Source organism: Microcebus murinus, chromosome 29 (genome assembly GCF_040939455.1).
Source record: "Microcebus murinus isolate Inina chromosome 29, M.murinus_Inina_mat1.0, whole genome shotgun sequence".
Classification (NCBI taxonomy): Eukaryota; Metazoa; Chordata; class Mammalia; order Primates; family Cheirogaleidae; genus Microcebus; species Microcebus murinus.
In genome coordinates, this window is record NC_134132.1 from 1281875 (window position 1) to 1304352 (window position 22478).

General features: G+C 35.5%; 1 protein-coding gene across 4 annotated transcripts in view; it reads right to left on the reverse strand.

Annotated features, from left to right (window-relative positions):
- The window catches only part of BANK1 (B cell scaffold protein with ankyrin repeats 1), a 252856-nt gene that overhangs the window by 210058 nt on the left and 20320 nt on the right, over positions 1 to 22478 (reverse strand). For all 4 annotated transcript variants that reach the window (XM_075998581.1, XM_075998580.1, XM_075998583.1 and 1 more), the window contains exon 2: positions 446 to 844. In XM_075998581.1, coding sequence (XP_075854696.1) covers positions 446 to 844 — 399 coding nt within the window. The remainder of the gene's footprint in view (positions 1 to 445; positions 845 to 22478) is intronic.

A 22478-nucleotide genomic window follows, 5' to 3' on the forward strand; every position in this document is an offset into this window, starting at 1 on the left:
TGGATTAATAAAATGTGGTGTATGTGTACCATGGAGTACGACTCAGCCATAAAAATTGGTGAACTAATACCTTGTGTAACAACCTGGATGGAACTAGAGACCATCCTTCTAAGTGAAGTACTGTAAGAATAGAATAACAACCCCAAAGTGTACTCATTATTAAATTGGAACTAAATGATCAATACTTATGTGCACATACATTAGTAAAATTCAACAGAAATCAAGCAGGTATGGTGGGTAGGAGGGGATGGGAAAATTCACACCTAATGGGTATAATGCACTATCTGGATGATGGACACACTTATAAAGACTCAAACTGTACAAAAGTAATTCATGTAACCAAAACATCTACGCCCCTGTAATATTCTGAAATTAAAATAAAAACTTTCAACTTTTTAATTACAACAACAATAACAACAAAACAAATACGATTTGGGAACACTACCTCTGAACATGATACTCTGGATGACAGAGATGTAGTCTTCTGGCTCCTGCTCAGTTGAGATCTCCCATCTGCTTCCAGAGATATTTAATGATGTATAGAGCTGATCTGAACTCTTCACTCCACAAAGCATAGTAACTACACTTTCCGGTGAATCAAGTACCTTTTCCAGAAACTGACACTTCTTTGGAGTTAGGTCTTTAAGCAGGCTGTTTGATAATATCAAAAGTTTGCATTCATAAGAGGTTAAGTTCAGCAATTCCAAATGCCGAAGGGAGAAATTCTCCAAGCAATATAACAGGATTGCTTCCCTTTTCACAATACGTACAAAGATTTCCCTCAAGTACAGAGCCCATTCCTCAGCATCTTCTTCATATATCATTATGATGTCTTTTGTATTTCCTGGAAAAAGGAAAAATAATGTCTTAATTTTCTTATATTTTCAATGCTAACAGCCGGTTAGATTATTATTTCTCAAAAATTTAAATATACTCTTTATGAACTACATTAACTTATTTATACCAGAGATGAATAATAAAATTCATATTATCCTCATCACAATCATACAGGATTAAAGTAATAACTAAAATGTAACAGAGTTCATGCTTTGTGTGCGTCTACACTGTATTCACCATACAAATGTGAATCTAGGATGCTCAACAGCAATATTTAATAGTACGAGGCCTCACAGGAAAATGAACTAAATACTCTATGAAATTAGGGGCACTGGGCAGGCTCTGCCAGGAAACACGAATTTTACCTGGACTATGATATTTCACTCTTTTGAGCCATTGTCACTTCTTCTGTTAAATGAAGGTTTAAAAAATAGACCTTGCCTAATGAATGAAATTATTTTGAGAAGAAATGTAAGAATTTACATTAAAGGAGTTTAAAATTTTTCTTCCAGGTATAAAGATGAGTACATAAACTCAGATAACAAAATTTCCATCTCCAAATGCCCAATGAAATAAAATACACATTTTCTTAAAAAAGAAATTCAATAGCAAAAACCAAACAAAGGGATGGTATCTCATGTCATAAACTAAATTGAAGTTGATACCAATGAAATAAATGGAAGGTTCTGGTAGAGCAGCTCTAATTTTAAACCTATCTCCCACTCCAGAGTCAGTATTGATGAAGAAAGTTGAGTCACCAAAACCCTCAGGGTGCTCATGAATCTCTTCCCCATCTGAAAACCGATCTTGGGGTATCCACAGAGCTGAAAAATCTGTCAGTATCATCCCCAAGTCGGGGCTCAGAGAAGAGTCAGGAAAACCAGCCGAATCTCACAAACTCAACTACATCTGAGGCAGAGCAGAGGGACATTTAACAGTGTCTTAGCAGAGACCACAACCCAGCTCTTGCAGCTGGGGCATCCCACATATTTTCCTTCTCTTCCTCTTTTCCCTCCGGCCATACCAAAATGACTGGAATATAGAGTCTGTCTTTTAAAACTGTAGCTTGGAGGGAAAAATATGAAGTACCAAATAAGGTAGGGAGCAGAATTTAAAGGGTAACTTGCCCACACCCTATTATGCAAATAAAAGTCTAAACTGAGCTAAGATGAAAGATTGGCAATACAAACTTGTGGCTATGGAAAGAGTATGGCAAATAATATTAACATTAATGATCATCACAATAAAGAAAGTAATACAGCAGGCAAAAACTAGTGGAGACCACAAGTAGGGAGGAGAAACTATGAAAGTCCTTCATAGCACAAAAAAAGACCACAGATTTGGCCGGGCGCGGTGGCTCACGCCTGCAATCCTAGCTCTCTGGGAGGCCGAGGCGGGTGGATTGCTCGAGGTCAGGAGTTCGAAACCAGCCTGAGCAAGAGCGAGACCCCGTCTCTACTATAAATAGAAAGAAATTAATTGGCCAACTGATATGTATATAAAAATAAATTAGCCAGGCATGGTGGCGCATGCCTGTAGTCCCAGCTACTCGGGAGGCTGAGGCAGAAGGATCGCTCGAGCCCAGGAGTGTGAGGTTGCTGTGAGCTAGGCTGACGCCACGGCACTCACTCTAGCCTGGACAACAAAGCGAGACTCTGTCTCAAAAAAAAAAAAAAAAAAAAAAAAAAGACCACAGATTAAATAAAACCAAAATTCAAACACAAGTTGATTTAATTAAAAAAATAATATGAAAGGATATAATAAGACAAATTGAGAGCCAAAACAATATTATTACCCAGATAATAAATAAATTAGAGAAAGTAATGACTAGATTAGACATAGATAATATTTTAATTTCTGGCCAAAAATAAAAGCTTGATATTTCCATAGCAAATACAAAAAGAAGAAAAGAAGAAAAAAATGGAGCAGGTTAACACTATTGGTAAAAATATGATATATTTAAATACAAGTCAAAAAAAGAAAAGATTGAACATAAGGATTACCCAAAATTCTTAAGTAGAGAACAAAATATAGATAAAAATATTGCAAAATATTTTATACATTTTTAACATGTTAAAAATCCTTGAAATAAGGAAGGAAGGTAAAGGAACAGATCTATGAATCAATGGGACACAATCAGATTCCAAGAAAAATTGTTAAGAAAAGCATATCTTAATTAAATTGCCCTTGGTTTAATGATGATTATAAAACTGCACAATTCTAGGAGGGAAAAGCAAGTCACCAACAAGACGAAAAATATTAAGTTGTTCTTGATTTCTTCAGACCAATTTCAAGGACAGATTTTCATGAATTATAAGAAAGTTCTCACAAAACTTATTTTTATAGTATATTCATAGTATACAATATTGCAGAACAATAAAAAAGAATGAACCAATGATACTTGCACAATGGATGAATCCAAAGATATAATATTAAGCAAAAAAAGAAAGAGTTTATGATTGTATTTATATAAGTTTCCAAGGCAGAAAGACTTGACCCATGGTGGTAGAGATCAGAATATTTGAGGGTAGGATCAATGAATGAAAGCAGGCATGAGGGAGCCTGCTGGAGTTCTGAAACGTTCTATATCTTAATCTAGATGGTGGGTACGTAAGTATACGTGTATAAAACTTCGTTCATCTGTATATCTTAGATTGTAAATTATACCACAAAAAACATGTAAATTAAAGTATCAACAGAAAGTTTCAGGATGGCAGCCGGTCAAGAGGCCTAAAGACTAGTAGGGACTTATAAAAGTCAAATGATTTGGGGAGGGAAGGCCACAGGCAATAAATAAGGTAATTGTAATATTATTGCATGTATTTGAAAAGTTGAGAAAAATGCTAATGATAGAGCTTTGACAATTCAGATAGGACATTTTCAAAAAATTAAATATGGGTACACATTACAATCTTTTGCACATAATATAAGAAATGAAATAAATATTAATTCCAGAAAAACAAAATTAAAAAGTTATAAAAAGAAAGCAGAATAATTATACACTATTTGGATCACTAGTGTATAATGTAGTAGTAACGTAATGTAATAGTGTAAATGTGTATATGATCATAATAATGTAAAAACGGATAAATGACAGAATATTTAAATCTCTAGAAGTTGAGATTTAAATATTCTGAAAAATAAAAGTCAGAGATAAATATTTATCTAATATATTACAGGAAACCAAGAAATAATAGCTAAAATTAGTAAATGAAGAAATAGTAATATAAATGTATCTTTCTAAAATACAGAACAAAAAAGAAACATTTGAAAAAGTATGGTTCTTAAGGTTCTTACGGGAAGTGGGCCGGGGAGAGCAGAGGACTGGCATGTGTTCACTACAGATCTTTTATCACTGTCTTAAATGAAAGTAACTGCAATCAACATTTAAGTAACAGGGGAGAAGCCCACCCTAAAAATGGCAGCATGAAAGTAAAGAAAATGGAAATGTAAAAAACTTTGTAAAAAGAACAGTGAGTGAATGAAATACATGCACACACAGAACAAAGACTAGATACTGAGTGCAATAGGATTGCATTACAAAATGTACATATTGAAAACCTTGATGAAATACAATTACAGAAAAGGAAAACTGAGCAATTGGGGAGGAGAATGTACAAAGTACTAAACTCAGCTTTTACAGAATTTAGTCCTTCAACACTGCCTACATTTGAAACATAAATTTAAAAAATAAACTCATTCTCTCGGTATTATTTATAACATCATCTTTCCCTAAGCAATAATATTTAATCTAAAAAGTACTCAAAGTGAAGAAATTTTTATCTAAAATTAATACATCTTTCAATGTTACCTTATATTAATTTTTATGTAAAGATATGTAAAGTATAATCTCATTTTTAATTGAACAGTCACTACCTACCTATTTAAAATGATCTCATCAATTGTTAACAACAGTTGTTTATAAGAGAGAGGATTCTTACTCTTCCATATTGCTTATATTTTTATAATAAACTGGTATTATTATAGAAAACAAAGTAATCACCTTTAAAGATCAGTTTGTACAATATTATTATGAGTACAAAGAACAAAGCACCAAAGCTGCTGTAATCCATAATCATCTTTTTTCCTCCGAGTACAGAGCATGTATTCTCTACACCACTTATGTGAGGACTACTATAATGATTTTGTGAACTTTTGTATTTTTATTGAATTATTGAGTTTGTGTATTTTCACCTTTTCTCGTGATATAAATATTATCTTTAAGAGCAGATACTTTATCTTTCAATTCATTGATTTCTACACAATGCCTAGCATAATTTCTTGAAGAGATACTGAACACATTTTTTATATATTTATATATACAGAATGAGAAAAGACATCTGGAAGAAAACATATGGGAATCATACACAAGTTGTGTATGAATCATCAATATAGTTCTGTTATTCTGTGTGTAGGTCTCACCCAGCATGGATGACAAATAAATACTCATTGAACAAATACAAACATGATGCTATAATTTGGTATTTTTATGTTTAAGAAAAAGAAAAAGGAAGAGTTTTCTTTATATTACATATATAGCAAAATAATTGGTGTAAAAATTAAACTTAAAATAATTGAAATTATCAAGCTCTTAAAAAAACTAGGTCTCTATGTGTTTTACATATGCTATTTCATTTAATTCCCCAAATTACCCTATGAAGTAGATACTAATGTTATTCCCATTTTATAGATGAGAAAAGTAAAGCAGTATTAGAATAAGGATTCCAGTGCAGGCTGTCTGCCCTATAGACTATACTTGTAACTTTTAACAGCAAAGGACACAATGACATTAATTATAAGATTAAAATGGGTTATTTGTAGTGATACGGGTTAGATTAGTCAATATTAAGCAGTCTATAAACTAATCGTAAGTATGCAAAGAATGTTGAAGGCTTACTGAGAGTCTGGTTTTCTATCAAAGAAAAAGAACATATGGTATACTCTAAGAGTACAGTTAAGTATGAAGAATTTATAAAATTGACTTATTGACTCTAAAATTTCAATCAATAAAATTATATAATAAGCTATGAGTATATATTAAAGTTCAGAATGAATATCTCCGTGTGTTGTGGTTGGGTATCACAACTGGAAGACAACTATAAGAAATCAATTCTAGAGACAATCATAACCTGTTTCTCCAAATTTCCCAAGAAAATTGTACAGGTAGTCTTTCTCAATACTCTAGATTCATTTTTTCTTATGTTAATATTAATCCTTCTTTTAAAATTTGTATTTGACTTATACTTTGTCAATAACCTCTACATGACAATTTTTAAAAATCTTAATTTGGCATTAGATGTCATCCCTTTTGTCTCCATGGATGAAGTCCTTCCAGGCTTTTCTTTTTAATTTTCTCAACTATTATTTACTGAGACTTCCCATGTATCAAGCACACTGATCGCAGTTAACATGTATCCCCTCATTTAATCCTCACAAAACTGTTGGGAGTTGGTCTCATTTACTCACACTGCGTCTTGGAAGGAGCAAGTAGCTTGTCAGAGCCACAAAGATAGTCACTGATCTTCAGGCTGCCTTCCATTCTTTTCATAGGAAACCAGACTGAGTCAAAATATGAAAGTTAATAGCCATTTTAATAGCCATGGTTTTCTTTTCCCTTTTCCTAGAAAACAGAGGCTTGTACTTGAGAAATATTTAGGCTACATATCCAACAATAGTTCTCTATGAATTCTCAAGAGTACCCTAGTGGCCTTGCAATGCACTTCATTTTATATACTTGAGCTAAATCAAGCCTAAAGTATTCTTTTCCTGATTTAAGGAGGGTTATTGGCATTAAGATTGGCCAATTACAGGCTGTGAAATGAAATAATAAATGATGAACCTGAAACATAAAAATACAAAATTTTCATTCCTGGAAACTTTATCATAATAAAGGGACATTACTATTGAAGATGGAATCAAGATCTGCAAATAAATTACTTAAAATGTACATCTCGGGCCTAGCAACATAAAGTAAATGACAGCATGATATAATGGTTTTATAGGAACAAAATACAACCAGATTAATTTTTATAAATTACTATAAAGTGTTCTTTCAGATTCAATAGTGCCTTATTTATTTATATTACAAAATACTACAACAAATTTTTAAACCTGAAGGAAGTGTTTATCAATAATTTAAATCAATAATTGCATTTCCACTGAAAACAGATTACACTACATATTACCAAAAGAATAAGACTAAATACAAATAAAAGTTCTTCCTATTATATACGCACAGCTTCAAATGGCAGATTTTCTTCTTTTTGAATAAGATCCAATCTCCTACCCATGTTTTGATTGTGCATAATAGAAAGAGATTGCATCATGTGTCTGTTCAGTATTACATTTTCCTAACCAGTAACCAAAAGGCAGAAGAAAGCACAAAAATTACCAATAAATAAATAAATAAATAATGAGTTACAGCAATGATGAATTCAGTAGGGGCAACATAAACATTAATCTTGACATAATCACACACACACGCATCATTATTTAAATTATACTGTAAAGCATAACTCAAATACCCCAACTTTCTGCTGTTATTTCTAGTCCAAGGGGGAACAAAATGGGATTTTTGAGATGGCAAGGTAGTGCACACACTGCAGCTCTCATGCACGCCCCACGTCTAGGCGGACCGCTGTGCTGCCCGCGACTGTCCCTGGCGCCCGAGGCCCAGCCGCGCGCTGCCCGCAGCTCAGCTCGCAGGGCGAGGGTTGGGTGCACGGAGGGAGGAAGCGCAGCCAGTAAGGAACTAAGTGTGTAAGTAACTCAGCTTCTCTGCCCTGCGGCGGGGCAACTCCGAGTCGTGGTCTGCACGGTGGCCAGAGGGTCCCAGTGGTGTTGGCCTGCAGCTGCATCACTCTGCTTATTAACATGCACATCATCGCCCTTTCTCCCTTCTCCGCGTCCTCTCGCTAGTGTTTCAGGGGCTCACCCTCAAACTACCTGTACCCAAGTCCGTGTCTCGGAGTCGTCTTCAGATCTCTGTGCCCTACGTTATTTAACTGGGTTCTCCCTTTCAAACACAGGAAGGCCCCACGCGTAATGGTGAAGAACGACCAGCAAAAATTATTTTTATACAAACTCAGAACTTCCCTTTTCTTCTTTTTGGGGTGCAAACAAATACTTCTATGCCTCACAGAGCAACCGTGGAAGAAAATTCTTGCCCTTTTATGTAAAAAAAGAATTTGACATTAATTTTTACATTAATTTTTACATTAATTTTTTATTTTGCAAAGACTTCCTTACCCTGCATATACAAACTGAAAATGTTCGACTCCCACCTCTAAACACCTTTTAGGCCTAGGAAGGCCACTTATAAAATTGAAAAAAACACAAATACCTAACAGGGTTATTCAGAGTATTAACTTTGAAAATGCATATAGTGTGCTTATTATCACAAGGCATGGAAAATAGGAGTCAAAGAATAGTAGATCCTGCCAGTAAAACTGTGTATATATGAAAACAGAGGGCATATTCAAAAGTTTATTAAAATATTTCCTCAATAATAAGATGCATAAATGATTAAATATAGTAGTTCTTAAAATAAAGTTATTATTTCCAAAGTTTCTATATTTCCTATTTTATTTATAGACATTGGAATGGGAATTAAAATATATTTTTGTTATCAATAAAGAGATACCATAGGTGAGAATCTCTTGCTCCTTTCCAAGTTTCTAAGATAATTTGTATTAAAAGAAGGAAAGACATAAGTGACAATTTGGGAAATGTACTATGTTAGAAATGGCTTTTAGGTATCTAAGAGCATGTCTAGATCATATTTTGGAAACTGAACAATAATAACGATAATAATAGCAGCTAAGTTTTACAGTCCCTTATTATGTATCAGTGATTGTTCTAAAAGATTTATTTAATCCTCACAAAAATCCTATAAGGTATATACTATTTTCATAATTATTTTGCAGATGAGGAAACTTCAGGTACTTGACTCACCAATTAATTAACTTGCTCAAGTTCAACAGAGTTATTAAGTAGCTCATTTGATATTCAAGCCCAGGCCACTAGTGCAATACCATTATTATACTGCCCCCCCTAGCCCACTTCATCATTTAGTATGAATCCAAGTCTCCATTATAATATGGTTATTTTAACTGAACTATAACTGAGCCACAAGCTCCTTATATGGAACATAGATTAGCCAAATCCCTTTTCCTCTTCTCATTTCTGTGGTTCTTTGAGCATTGCCATTGTTTTTACATACTCAAAAACAGAGTAGATTGGAATATTGAGGCTCCAACTGGTACTCCACTTAAAAATTGATGAACATAAAAGACTCTAAATCTATGTGGAAGTCTAAAAATGTTCCATACTTAGTGCAAGTTTGAGGAGTTCTATTCCCGCAACATCCATATCCTTCCTCTCCTTTATTGCTATTACTCTATAGTTTATTGATTCTAAGACAATATTGATCATAAAACAGCTGATTATTTTGTTTCTTTAAGAAAGGAATAATGTGAGCAAATAAATTACATTGTAAATTTAAATATGGATTTTTAATCTTGGAGAATTTGAATAGCAAAGAAAATAGAATCAATGAACTATGGTAATATTACCATCTCACACAGTCTCTTAAGTGCTCTCATTTCTCCAATTCACCCCCAAGATGGTATGTAGAGAGCCTGGTTATTTTCTCTGCTCTCCCCAGAGTGATTCTTTTCCTAGAGGCTTGTCCTCACCCTGGCTCCCAGGCCTGGCATCTCAGAGCACTATCTGTAGGGGACTGACATATATTTTCCTAGTTTAAGAATTAAAGTTAGTGAGTAATGTACATGTTCTTCCCAGAGTGTTTGAAAGTAATCTGTTCCAGACAAGGTCCTTGTGATAAACAAGGATGTTGCCTAGAGGCATAACAAAGGATCTGAGTTGTAAGTAAGCAAGAGCTACCCCGCCCCACAGCATTGGGGGTCTGGAGGCCACATGATAAACATTTAGTTCCTGTGATTGCTGCGTACACCCCATAAGATGGCTGGTTAGTCAATGATGGGTAAGACCCCGTCTTTGGGAGGGGCGACCTAAGCCAGGCACAGCCCCCAGGGCTCAGCTGAAGATCTTAGGGGTTCACCCTAAGAGAAGCTAGGGATGAGAAATGCCCCCTGTGGCTCACCTTGCCCATCCTTGCTAATCTCAGTCCTTTATGTATGCCCTAGTGCCTAGAGCAACCACCTTGAAATTCTGAGTCAGGGGATATCTGCTTCCCTAAGGCTACGCATTCCAGAATTTATGGCTATCGCTGCCACGCCTGGATGGTTATGTGCAAGGAACTAACTTTAATCTTTTAGAATATAAAAATAAAACTGACCCAGTGTATTATTACTTGAGTCAACTGTCTGTATGTGTGTCCCCGTTTTTCTGTGTTCTGCATTTGTGTTTTACGTTCTGTGTTCATCCTCCATCCTGTAAACGGGCCAGGACACTATCCGAGTATCAGGAGAGGAGAGGAGCCTCCATTCTAATTTTGGCAGCGGAGGCTTTCTCGTGAGGCCCTTTGTGACTTTACTTTCTTCCATGGCTGCGGTCTTCATGCCGCAGGGGTGCATCTTCCTTCCCCTTCCCACAGGTACAGCAGGTACAGATTCCTGCCGCCTGGATGCCCCCCTACCTCCTTGGATTCTCCGGCCCTGCACGTCTCAATTAATAATCCCTTTATTACACTTTTTCAGTTAAAATCTTTAGTGATGCCATCTGTTTCCTGCCAGAACCCTGACGAGTAGAGGTGCCATGCCCACAGGGCACACAGTAGGGCGGTGACCGTAGCGTGCACAGACGCCCCGCCCAGGACGGCACACGGCAATGCAGGGCGCACAGACGCCCTGCACGGGGACGGCACACGTGGCGCGCACAGATGCCCCGCCCCTGGAGGGCACACGTGGCGCGCACAGACGCCCCGCATGGGGGACGGCACACGGCAATGCAGGGCGCACAAAGGTATCATCGGGACTCACATTTTCACCAGTGAGTATTTCAGATAAAGTGCCAGTAAAGGGGAAAGTTTTGGAGATCAAATGTCTAGGTTATTTAGTTGATACGGTGGCCACAGGGATTGCAGAATCTGGGAGGGGGTGGGGTGGAACAGCTGCTCTGCCGGCCTGGAGAGCACGCATGCGCACGAAGGCACTGCAGCTCCAGAAGCTGGCAGAACGCCCTCCAGGATTCTTACACTAATGTAACAGCACTGTTGAGGAAAGTATGAAATCTTAACCCTAGAGACAAGAAGACTGAGGCAGAGATGAGGCTGACAACTTCCAAATGCTCCTTTTCTTAACAGAAGGAACCAGCATTTCCTTGTAAAATAAGCATGCAAGGAAACAAGACCAAAACCGAAAAGAAACGTTTTTAAAAACTTAGCACCTGGCTTGCCTTGGAAGTAATGTTAACTTTGCTGGGTGTATGCCAACACCCCTCACCGATTGCCTCTGGGATCAGTCACTCCAGAGAGGTCCCACAAGTGAAAGGAGGGATATTTCAGAAAAACGATTTCGTACTCAGAAAGTGTCATTGGATGAGTCTGGGACATGTGTATGGAATGAACTGTAAGGGTTGTTAAACCGAGGAAGGCAAAGTATAAGGTCGGATCCGACTGAACTCGTGGATGTGGTTGCATTCAGACAGGATTCAGGATTTCGTGTGCTATCTCAAGTACCTGGGAGCGTCAACAGCCCGACAGAATAGCCGACAGAATAGCCGTCAGTCGAAGCTTGGGCCCCACGGCGGCCTATGGTCAGTGGGGTGCGATGCCAGGACTTCCCGCAGGAAAACTTTCCGTATTGGTCTAGATGGCAGATACTTCGGGCTTCGTGGGCCACATAGGATTAACCTGTGAGTTATTATTGGGTCCTGATAGAGATTAATGTCTGCTTATCGGATACTAAATGTTTATGCAGTCTAAGTGGCCATTTATAAACTGGGTGTTCTGTGCTCCACCAAATTATACGTTTGGTTGTGAGTAACAACATTCTAATAGAAAAGGGATGTGACATGCACAAAACCAGACGCAGGCAGGTCTGCTTAGGAAGGAAGTTTGATGAGTATGCAGCTCAAACTTCTGTGACACTAAATCTTACCGCTTTGCCGCCTCTCCCTCAATATGTATTTATAGCATCATGGAGAATTACTTAACTTGTTAACAGAGAAAAAAGGAGCATGACATTAGTTTCTGGATGGGTCTGAAAAGTACGCTACCACAAGTCCAAAGGGAATGGCTGCTACATTACAGCAGCACTAAAGGAAATTCTTTCACTTGCTAAAACATCATGCAATGTATATTGGATGCTCCACTTTGATTTAAAGATAGGAAGGCTTGAACTATGTATGGATACACGTTGAACAAAAGATGAAGAAAGAGTAGAAAAGAATATGCTCATTTCATTTCAGAATTAAGTATACGAACTAGGTTACTAAATAAGAAAACATAGCTGGTAAATAGGAGCCTACATGTTACATTCTTCCATATAATGATTTCCTTATGCCTTTTGTGATATACCAAGGCAAATAAGGTTTGAGTTCATGTTTCCCAGTTTCTCTTTGTGAGTAATTAAACCTGCATAACATGCCTTTAGCGACACTGGTGATCCACAAATGCTTACTGAAAATTCCCTAAAGTTACAACTGAGGCTGCAACAGGATCAAAGTTTTATAGCTTTTATATGGTTGTATGAAAATTCATCTTGGAAATACATTGCTCTGTGGCAAGGCACTTTCCACAAACAAAGATAATTTCAAAGAAAAACTATAATTACACAAAAGTTAGGGTAGTGAAGGTAGATATTTTGAAGACATGGAACAGAGATATTACCATTATGCCACCACAATAAATTTACATGTTGGTTTGTTAAGTGTATAGATATCTAAAACTCTTTGGAAAAGTATATTAAAAAGTGAATTTTATTTATGTAGATTGTACCCCTCAATATTCTTTTCTATAAAGAAAGAGTCTGATAAAAGTTATACAGTTTGATTTTAAAAAAACATCCACAGCTCTGGTAGCAACTCCATAATAGAGTAAATAAAGGACTTAAAATATATTTTAAACTCTATTAATAAAAAATATCTTTATTATTTAGCTCTAAAAATTTATAAAGTCAGGATTTGATGCAAATATATTATTTCAGTCAGTAATAATTTCAGTATATCTCTGATCTGAAAAGCGAATCTTCTATAAATAACTATGTAGATATTAGTGTAATTGAAAAATCAAAACTATTTCTTGAAGAAATGACAAGTGACATTTTCAACAATAATAAATGTAAGCTCTAGCATTCAGATTTCAAAATGTAATATTTTTGAAAATCCTGGATGCCATACTTACAATTTTATTTAGTAGTAGATTAGTAATAGTTTCTACTATTCCTCGAATTTTTATATTTCCAGTTTTATCACATCAGTCTGAAAGATGGAGAATGTCCTGGAGGCCAGGATTCAGAATAAGTTTGTAATCAGTTTCCCAATTCTTACCTATTTTGTTAAGCTTCGATAGCATATTAGGGCAGATGTTCTTGATAGCTTTTGGCCTGGACTCCACTTTATCACAGATAGAAACCATGCTAGCCAATATCAAATTCATCAATAATAAAGGCAATATTTGATTTCCCACACCCTTTATTCTTTTGTTGTGTTTCTCAGTATTGTTTAGCAACTCAGACACTGGAGAGGGACATTTACTGCTCCATCCCTGCCCCATCCCTAATACATGTCCTGAGTTCTTTTGCTGAAAAACGGTTCGACATTTGATTGTAAATGTGACACATTTCAAAGTAACATACACTGAAATTGCATTCAATAGTAATATTAATATTATACAAAGTGCATTCACAAGAATAATATAGTATGTTTTATACTATTCTTAGTATTATAGTTTTAAGAACAGTATTTTAACTGTTAACACTAATTTAACTTAAAAACAAAATTTTGAGCTTGGAAAGACACAAGTTAGAAAGTTTGAGAGACGTGACCAAGGTCATACCGACAGGAAGTCATAAAGGTGGACTAAATTCACCTCCACTACTGCCAACTCTGGTTCCAGCATCAAGCCATTCTTCAGACAATATTATTGACAAAATGAAATGAAACTGCAGTCCTTTCCTAGGAGTTCCCAACGGATAAGAGCATATGACCAGCTGATCAGATTAAAAAGAAAATAACTTTGGTTCACTGGCAAATCTAATTTTGTTGTCCTAGTTCTGAGCAAAAGAAAGCTGTGATGAAATTCCCATGGTGCTTTGTTTTCTCTCACTCCAGTTCAACCTTTTCCTTCCAGAGCAAAGACCATGGCAGTAGCGGAAAAAAGGACAGAGAGTATGGTTAATCATGACTTGATAGCAATGACCCAAGTCAGGTCAAGGAAAATGGGTTTTCCTTCCCAAATTCCTTTTGTGGACTTCAGGCAGATCTATCTGTACAAATGAATGCTTTTTAGCCTGTATTACTAAAGTATATACATTAAGGATGTCATTAACGCACTCTTTATTCTCTGCTACCAGTGGGATCTTGCAATCTAATTACACTGGCAAGCATTTGATTATCACTTTGACACTGTCTTTCTATATTTTGTTATGTGCAGAATTACATATGATGTAACATTTTGAAAACGTAATGATTAAGAATATAATAATTAGCAAAACCCTCTGCCGAAATATTATCTCAAAATTTACATCTTACTATGGGGATTGTAAATTATCTTAGAAATAGCTATATTCTAGAAGACATGTGCATACTGAAACAAAGAAGAACATGAATTTCTACTCATAGGATGCAAGCAAACCCCTTCCTGGTGTCTGCATCCTCTGTGGCCATGCTTGACCAGAAGGGAAATAGCAGACCCAGCAAAGTGTGTCTCCTACCACCCACAGAAGCTCCCCAGGGGCTCCTGGGGCCTGAGCTCACAGTAAACAGGACACCTGGATAGACTTCACAAGATAGCAAGTGATCAAAACACTAGACAGCTCAAGAAGGATCCTCAACTCTCTTATAGCACTTGATAACAAGTACATTTCTCCCATACTGACAACATTGCCTTCTCGTAATGTGATCCAGGCCCACTTGCATCAGAATCACCTTCAAAAGCCTGATACAATCTCAATTTCCAGAACTGGGGCACAAAAGGATCCTCATGCAACTAAGTACCTGAGTAATTCTTAAGTCCACTCAAGTTGAGAATCACTGTAGTGTCTTTTTTATGCTGATAATATTTCTAGTACCATGCTGGATGATTACAGCTACTCTTTCTATCTCTCAAGTTTTGCTGATATGTAACAAGAAAAATAATATTCTAGTCTTTCCTCTAAGGGAAAAAAATCCAAATATCTTAAACTGGTATTTATTAAGGAACTGAATGCCTGTGAATGAGTCACTATAATCATTAATATACTTTAATTGACCAAAGTGATTTTGTCACATGAGAATTAAACCAACTGTTTACCAGGAATACAATATTTAAAATTATGTATCTTAAATTTAAATTGTAATTCTGAAGTGAATATTGTATTTATGATGTTTATCTAAAACTATGAAAAATAATATAGTGGTGATTTGGGAGGAATTTTATAATATAATACAATATGTGATTAAAAGGAATTTGAAAAGTATTCTACTTCATAATAACTTTTACAGAGATTTCTTTTTTACTATTATTAATTCCCACATGCCAGGGGTCATATTAGGAAAATTAACAGTTCAGAACTCAGGACTTTTATAACCTGGTTATAAAAGCCAAATTCAAAAGTTTAATATTGAATTATTTTACCCATGGCTGATATTTTGTGCAAGATTGAATACCAAACTACTTTCTGAACTGAAATAATGAAAACATTGGAAATTCCTGATGGGGCTGTTTTTATTAATATTTGATACTTTAAAGTGTATAATATAATAAGACCTATGCATAATTATTATAAGAATGTGTACTTCCAGACAAAGAAATATGATTTTAGAATATGAAGAATCAGAAAGAAATATTCTAATTATTTGTATTTTCTTCTCTCCTATTAAAATGTATAGGATACTATCATCAAAAACTGAAGCTTTACACCATATAAGAGTTTTAAAGGTAGAGCTATGTCAAGAATCTACAAAAATAAATACTTTAAATTTATTCTTAAATAATTTTAGTAATTTGTTTTATTTATTGAATCTGATTGCTTAATTATTTACATTTAAATACAGAGTAGAGAAATAGCTATTTAAATATTAACTTTCTCCCTAGATATAAATTTTTTATCTGACTTTGTAAAAATAAGATAGTATTTAAATTTTTCACCACTTGAAGGTGAAGATATTCCTATAAGTTAATATAGTTTAAAATTGTAATCAAAGTTGAAAGTCAGCAACAGACACTTAAAATGTATATATTTATTGGTATAGATGAATGATAACAGTTCATTCTTTGAAAATTCTTACTACTTCCAGTCATATTTTACCCTTTTATTATATAACCTTAATCTTCACTACCCTAACATTTTATAGCTCTCACTCATCATTTGAATTTCCAGATGAAGTATTTTGCAATTCAACAGGATAATTTACCATAAACATTCATAAGTATTATAATGTTGATAAAAATACCTACATATTAATTCCCTAATCATTTAAACATTTGGTTATATATTTATTTAACAAATCACTTAATGATTATTATAAAAATTATAAAAAATAATTATAAAAAATTATAAAAAATAATTGTTCAGACTTTAAGAGATAAAAAGATTACAAAACAATTCCTACACTTAGAGAGACTTGTATTTTATAAAAAAGAAATGGATTTGTATAAATTCCTTTAACAAAGGTAGTTTATTTTAATATCATTAAGACCTGTGGTTAAGGAATCTTCTAATCTTGTTTATCCTAGAGTTAACATAAAATTATTGTCTTAGAAGAAAAGTGTTAATAAATCCTTAAGTATCATACAGAATTGAACAGCTTACAAGTCAATATCTAAATTTTATAAAATGTCCCTGAAAAAACCTGAAAAATGTATCATGAATTAATGTGTACACTACATTGAAAATTACAAAATCATAAACATAATATGAGCTCCTTTATATCATACAATTCAAGATAAATATCATCAATACTTATTTCAGAGTGAAGGACTGTAGTATAATTTCATTCGTATATTATTTTTCATTCTTCAAATGTTCTATAATGCATATATATTATTTTTATAAGAAAATAATTTAAAAATTATGCCATATGATTTCATGTGATCCTACTCCAACTGAATTTTTATGAGTAGGAGAAAATTGTCTCAAAATAATTCCCTACCAAGTTTAAAAATGGTTCATGTTCTCTAAGATACTAAAATGAAGTGGATTCATAAAATAATATTAAACTTTTTAAAAAGAACGGAATGATGCTTGTACATCTAAACGACATGTGTGTCTTTCAGAATGTCTCTGCTTTTGAGAGGCTGGGTTGGAATAGGGCTTTATTTAATGGAAGCAGACAGCATCTAGCACTAAAACCAGTAGAAGTTTAGCAAAACATTTCTTGGACAGTCCTGATCCTGTCATTTAAAAGCTCTTCAATTTTGATTAAATGAGTTCCTATACTCTGAGGTTCAGTTTCTTAACCTGAAAAATGGAGATAATTAATCCTAATTCCTAGAGATAAAATATGATGCAAACATGCCTGGTTTATGACCCAGTGCCCAGCAGTCATTGATATGAACAGCAGTGATACAGGCCAATGGAACAGAACAGAGAACCCAGACATGAAACCAAACACATACAGTCAACTAATCTTTGACAAAATAGACAGCAATGCACACTGGGAAAAAGAATCCTTATTCAATAAATAGTGCTGGGACAACTGGATAGGCACGTGCAGATCTATATTTCTCACCACTCACAAAAATTAATTCAAGATGGACAAAAGACTTAAATGTAAGACATAATAACATAAGAACTCTAGAAGAAAATGTTGGAAAACTCTTCTAGATAGCAGCCTAGGTAAAGAATGTATGATGAAGACCCCAATAGCAATCATAGCAACAACAAAAATAAATAAATGGGATTTGATTAAAGAAGCTTTGGGGCCGGGCGCGGTGGCTCACGCCTGTAATCCTAGCTCTCTGGGAGGCCGAGGCGGGCGGATTGCTTGAGGTCAGGAGTTTGAAACCAGCCTGAGCAAGAGCGAGACCCCGTCTCTACTATAAATAGAAAGAAATTAATTGGCCAACTAATATATATATACAAAAAATTAGCCGGGCATGGTGGCGAATGCCTGTAGTCCCAGCTACTTGGGAGGCTGAGGCAGGAGGATCGCTTAAGCCCAGGAGTTTGAGGTTGCTGTGAGCTAGACTGACGCCACGGCACTCACTCTAGCCTGGGCAATAAAGTGAGACTCTGTCTCAAAAAAAAAAAGAAGAAGAAGCTTTGGCACAGTCAAGAAAATAATTAACTGAGCAAATAGAGAACCTACAGAATGGGAGAAAAAATTCACAGGCTATAAATCTGATAAAGGGCTAATAACCAGAATCTACAAAGAACTCAAGCAAATCAGCAAGAAAAGAATCAAACAACCCCATTAAAAAGTGGACAAAAGACATGAACAGAAGTTTTTCAAAAGAAGGTAGATTAATGGTCAATAAACATGAAAAACTGATCAAGGGCACTAATTATCAAGGAAATGCAAATTAAAACTACAGTGAGATATCACCTTGTCCCAGTTAGAATGGTTTTTATTAAAAAGTCCAAAAACAATAGATGCTGGCCTGGATGCAGACAGAAAGGAACACTTACATACTGTTAGTGGGCTGCAAATTAGTACAACCTCTATGGAAAACAAACTTTATGGAAATTCTTCAAAGAACTAAAAGTAGACTTATCATTAGATCTAGAAAGCCCACTACTTTGTATTTATCCAAAGGAAAATAAGTCATTTTATTGAAAAGATCCCTGCATTAGAATGTTTACTGCAGCACGATTCACAATTGCAAAGCTGTGGAATCAACCCAAATACCCATAAATACATCAGTGTATTAACAAAATGTGGTCTTTGTATACCATGGCCTACTACTCAGCCATGAAGAGGGATGACTTAATGTCTTTTGCAAAACTGTGAATGGAACTGGAGACAATTATCAGAAGTGAAGTATCTAAAGAATGGAAAAACACATGTACTTACTATTAAAGTGGAACTAACTTATGAGCACACGTGTGCATACAGGGAAGTATAACTCAATAGAATCAGTTGAGGGGAGGGGAGAAAAGGAAATGAGTGAAAACCTACCTAACATGTACAATGATCACTATCTGGGTTATGGGAACACTTACAACCCTGACTCAAGTGTTACAAAAGTGATCCTTTTAACCAAAAACATTTGTACCCCCATAATACTTTGAAATTTAAAAAGCAATGATAATGATAATGATGATGACAACTATCATAAAGGCTACTAAAATGTAAATGCCCAATACATGCCAATGAATGTTTTGGCATTTTATGAGCATAATTTACTATAACCTCATAACAACCATGTGCTCTTCTTATCGCATTTTGCACTCATGGTAAATGAAGCACCAATAAAATAAATATATATTTGTAATAGTATGAATTCTACTAGCAGCAGTTTCCAATAGCATTATTGGCAATTATTAAATTGGTAAAACCACTGATTGTAAATAAACAATAATGAGACTTTATTGTCTGACCATTGAAACAACAGTGAATTCCAGAACTATGTTACAATAATAAGTATGCATCTTGCCAAAGATGACTACCTGAAGGTAACATTGGTATGTTCTTCGTATTTTATAAAAGCTTATTTCTTCATGCTTGCATCCAGTTTTTAAACTAGACTGATGGTGTATAAATGCCTGATGGCCAGGGCCTTGTCTGTGGTACGTATGCTCCTCTTTGCCTTTGCTGAGCCCACCTCACTACAGTTTAGAAATCTGTATTGTTAAAATAGTTTACTATTGCTGCTATAAAAATTATCACAAAATTAGCAACTTTAAAGTAGCACAAATCTATTATTTCACAGTTCTGGAAGTTAGGAGTATGAAATGAGTCTCATTTGCCTAAAATGAGGATATTGGCAGGGCTACCTTCCTTCCAGAGGCCTTAGGGAAGAATCCATTTACTTGCATTTTTCAGCATCTAGAGTCTGTCCAGTTCTTGGCTCACGGCCCCATTCCTCCACCTTCAAGCCAGTGACATATGAATCCTTCTCACATTGCCATCTCTCTGGTTGTCCCTCTTCTGCCTCCTTCTTCTTCTTATAAAGACCTTTGTGATTATATTGGGCCACCTGGACAATCCATAATTTCCCCATCTCAAAGTAAAATGATAGCAATCTTAATCCCACCTGCAACCTTAATTCCCCTCTGCTATGTAAACTGACATGTACACAGATTTGGGGACTAAGACGCAGTCATCTCTGGGTACTGTTTTTCTGTCCACCATACCGTCTGAACACTGCCTTCACCTCTAGTTCCTTCTCTCCTAAAACTTTCTGAAGTAAAAAGGATACATACTTTCTGCTTCCTTTCACCAGAATTTGTAAGATAACCCTCATAAATACCTTAAATTATCATTGTTTAGATTTCTTATTGAGTCAAAGAAAATTATGCATTTTAAGAATTTTCTAGGAATTAATTTGCAGGGGTTTGAAAATTTCTTTAAAAATACAAAGCATTAGGTGGATGCAAATTGTTAGCTTTGTAACCTTGTGTTCTAAAGTGCTCTTCATTGCTGGCACTTTATGATATATTATAATCACATCTGTATTACAGCTTTGGTAATTTTTAAATACTCTAATGGTGATCATTAAAGATATTGTTTTTCTAGCATTACATTGTAAATATTTTGCTTCCTGTTATTAATTCATTTACTTCCAAGGACCTTGAAAGTAGCAAAACTTTATAAATTTTTACTATCATAGGTTGGAAATTACTTTTCTGTTCTACCCTTCTTAAAAATATTTCTGTGCCGTGGCCCGTTTACAGGATGGGGGATGAACACAGAACATAAAATAATGACACAGACACACATGAACAATACATAACTAGAGTGACAAATGCACCGGGTCAGTTTATTTTTATACTCTAAAAAATTAAAGTTAGTTCCCTGTACGTGACCACCCAGGCATTTCAGCAATGGCCATAAATTCTGGAACATGTAGCCTTAAGGACACAGATGTCTCTTGACTCAAGGTTTCCAGGTTGTTGCTCTAGGCGCCAGGCATAGATCACCTACCGAGATTAGCAAGGATGGGTAAGGCAGCCACAGGAGGCATTTTTCGTCCCCAATTCCTCTTAGGCTGATCCCCTGTGGCTGTGCATGGCTTAGGTCACCCCTCCCTGAGGAATCTTGCCCATCATTGACTAACCAGCCATTTCATGGGGCTAAGCAGCAATCACAGGAAAAATGTGTTTATCGTGTGGCCTCCAGACCCCCACTGTCGTGGGGCTGGGCAGCTCTTGCCTTAGTGCAGAAACTCAGGTCCTTTGTTATGCCTCTAGGCAACAACCTTGTTTGTCACAAGGATCCTGTCAGGAACACATTACTCTTAAATGCTCTGGGCAGAGCATGTACATTACTCACTAAATTTAATTCTTAAACCAGGAAAGTATAATGTCAGTCCCCAACATTTCTATGTGGATCTATTAATAGATAACAATATCATCTTTTATGTTGCATATTTTTCCATTAAAATAACTACCACTTTATTTATTACAAAAAGGAAATGTCCACATGGGAGAAATATCTTTCTGATATGGGTGTAAATGTGTGCTTATGTAAGAATGAAATGCATTTACTTCAGAGAAACACACAGTGCTTAAGGGACCTGGCTTTGAAGTCAGGCTGTCTTGGATTCAAAAATCCAGTTCTATTGTTGATCAACTATATGAATTGAAACAAACAATTAACCTCTCAGTGCCTCGATTTCCCATTTGTTACACATGGATAGCACTACCTGTGGAATCAATGTTGGGAGAATTAGGGGAGACAAAGTACATAGAGCATTTGTCAAGTGCCTGACACCTGTAACTGCTCCATACAACTTTGTTTCAGATTTCTGGAAAATGAAATCTGCTTTTATAGAACAGTCTCTGCCAGCGGGTGAGATGCAATCTCCTAGAAACACAGAGATAGGAATTCAAGAAGAGAAAAAGTCAGTTTCTTTAGAATACTTCCCCAATCCTGATGACTTTCGGGACAATGTCTCAGTTTGGAACTCTTGTGACCTTATAAAATTCAACACTATCAAGGAGAAAGTGAGCTTTATGCCCAGAGCCTATCCTTGGCTATAATGTTTTCAACACTATTTTCAATCTGTACTTTTGTATGGTTACTATCTATTTATGGTGAGAAAAGTTTCTCACTTATGGTAGTGATATAAAATTCTCCTTTATGTTGTGTTATATTTAAACTAAAAAAAAAAGTCAGTCTAAGAAAAAAAAAATTTTAAATAAGAGGACAGGTAGAATAGCCAAAAATTGTGGAAGTTCTAAATGAGAATGACTGGGGTTTACAAAGCACCATCTCAGGGGACTGTACTCATGAGTGCCTTCTGAAATGCGCTGTGACTTTCTGGAACAGCAGTTACGCATCAGAAGTCACCTGCAGTAGCTAGAGGAAACACATGTATCTGCTGCTTGCCCTTCCTAACTAACTCTCATGAC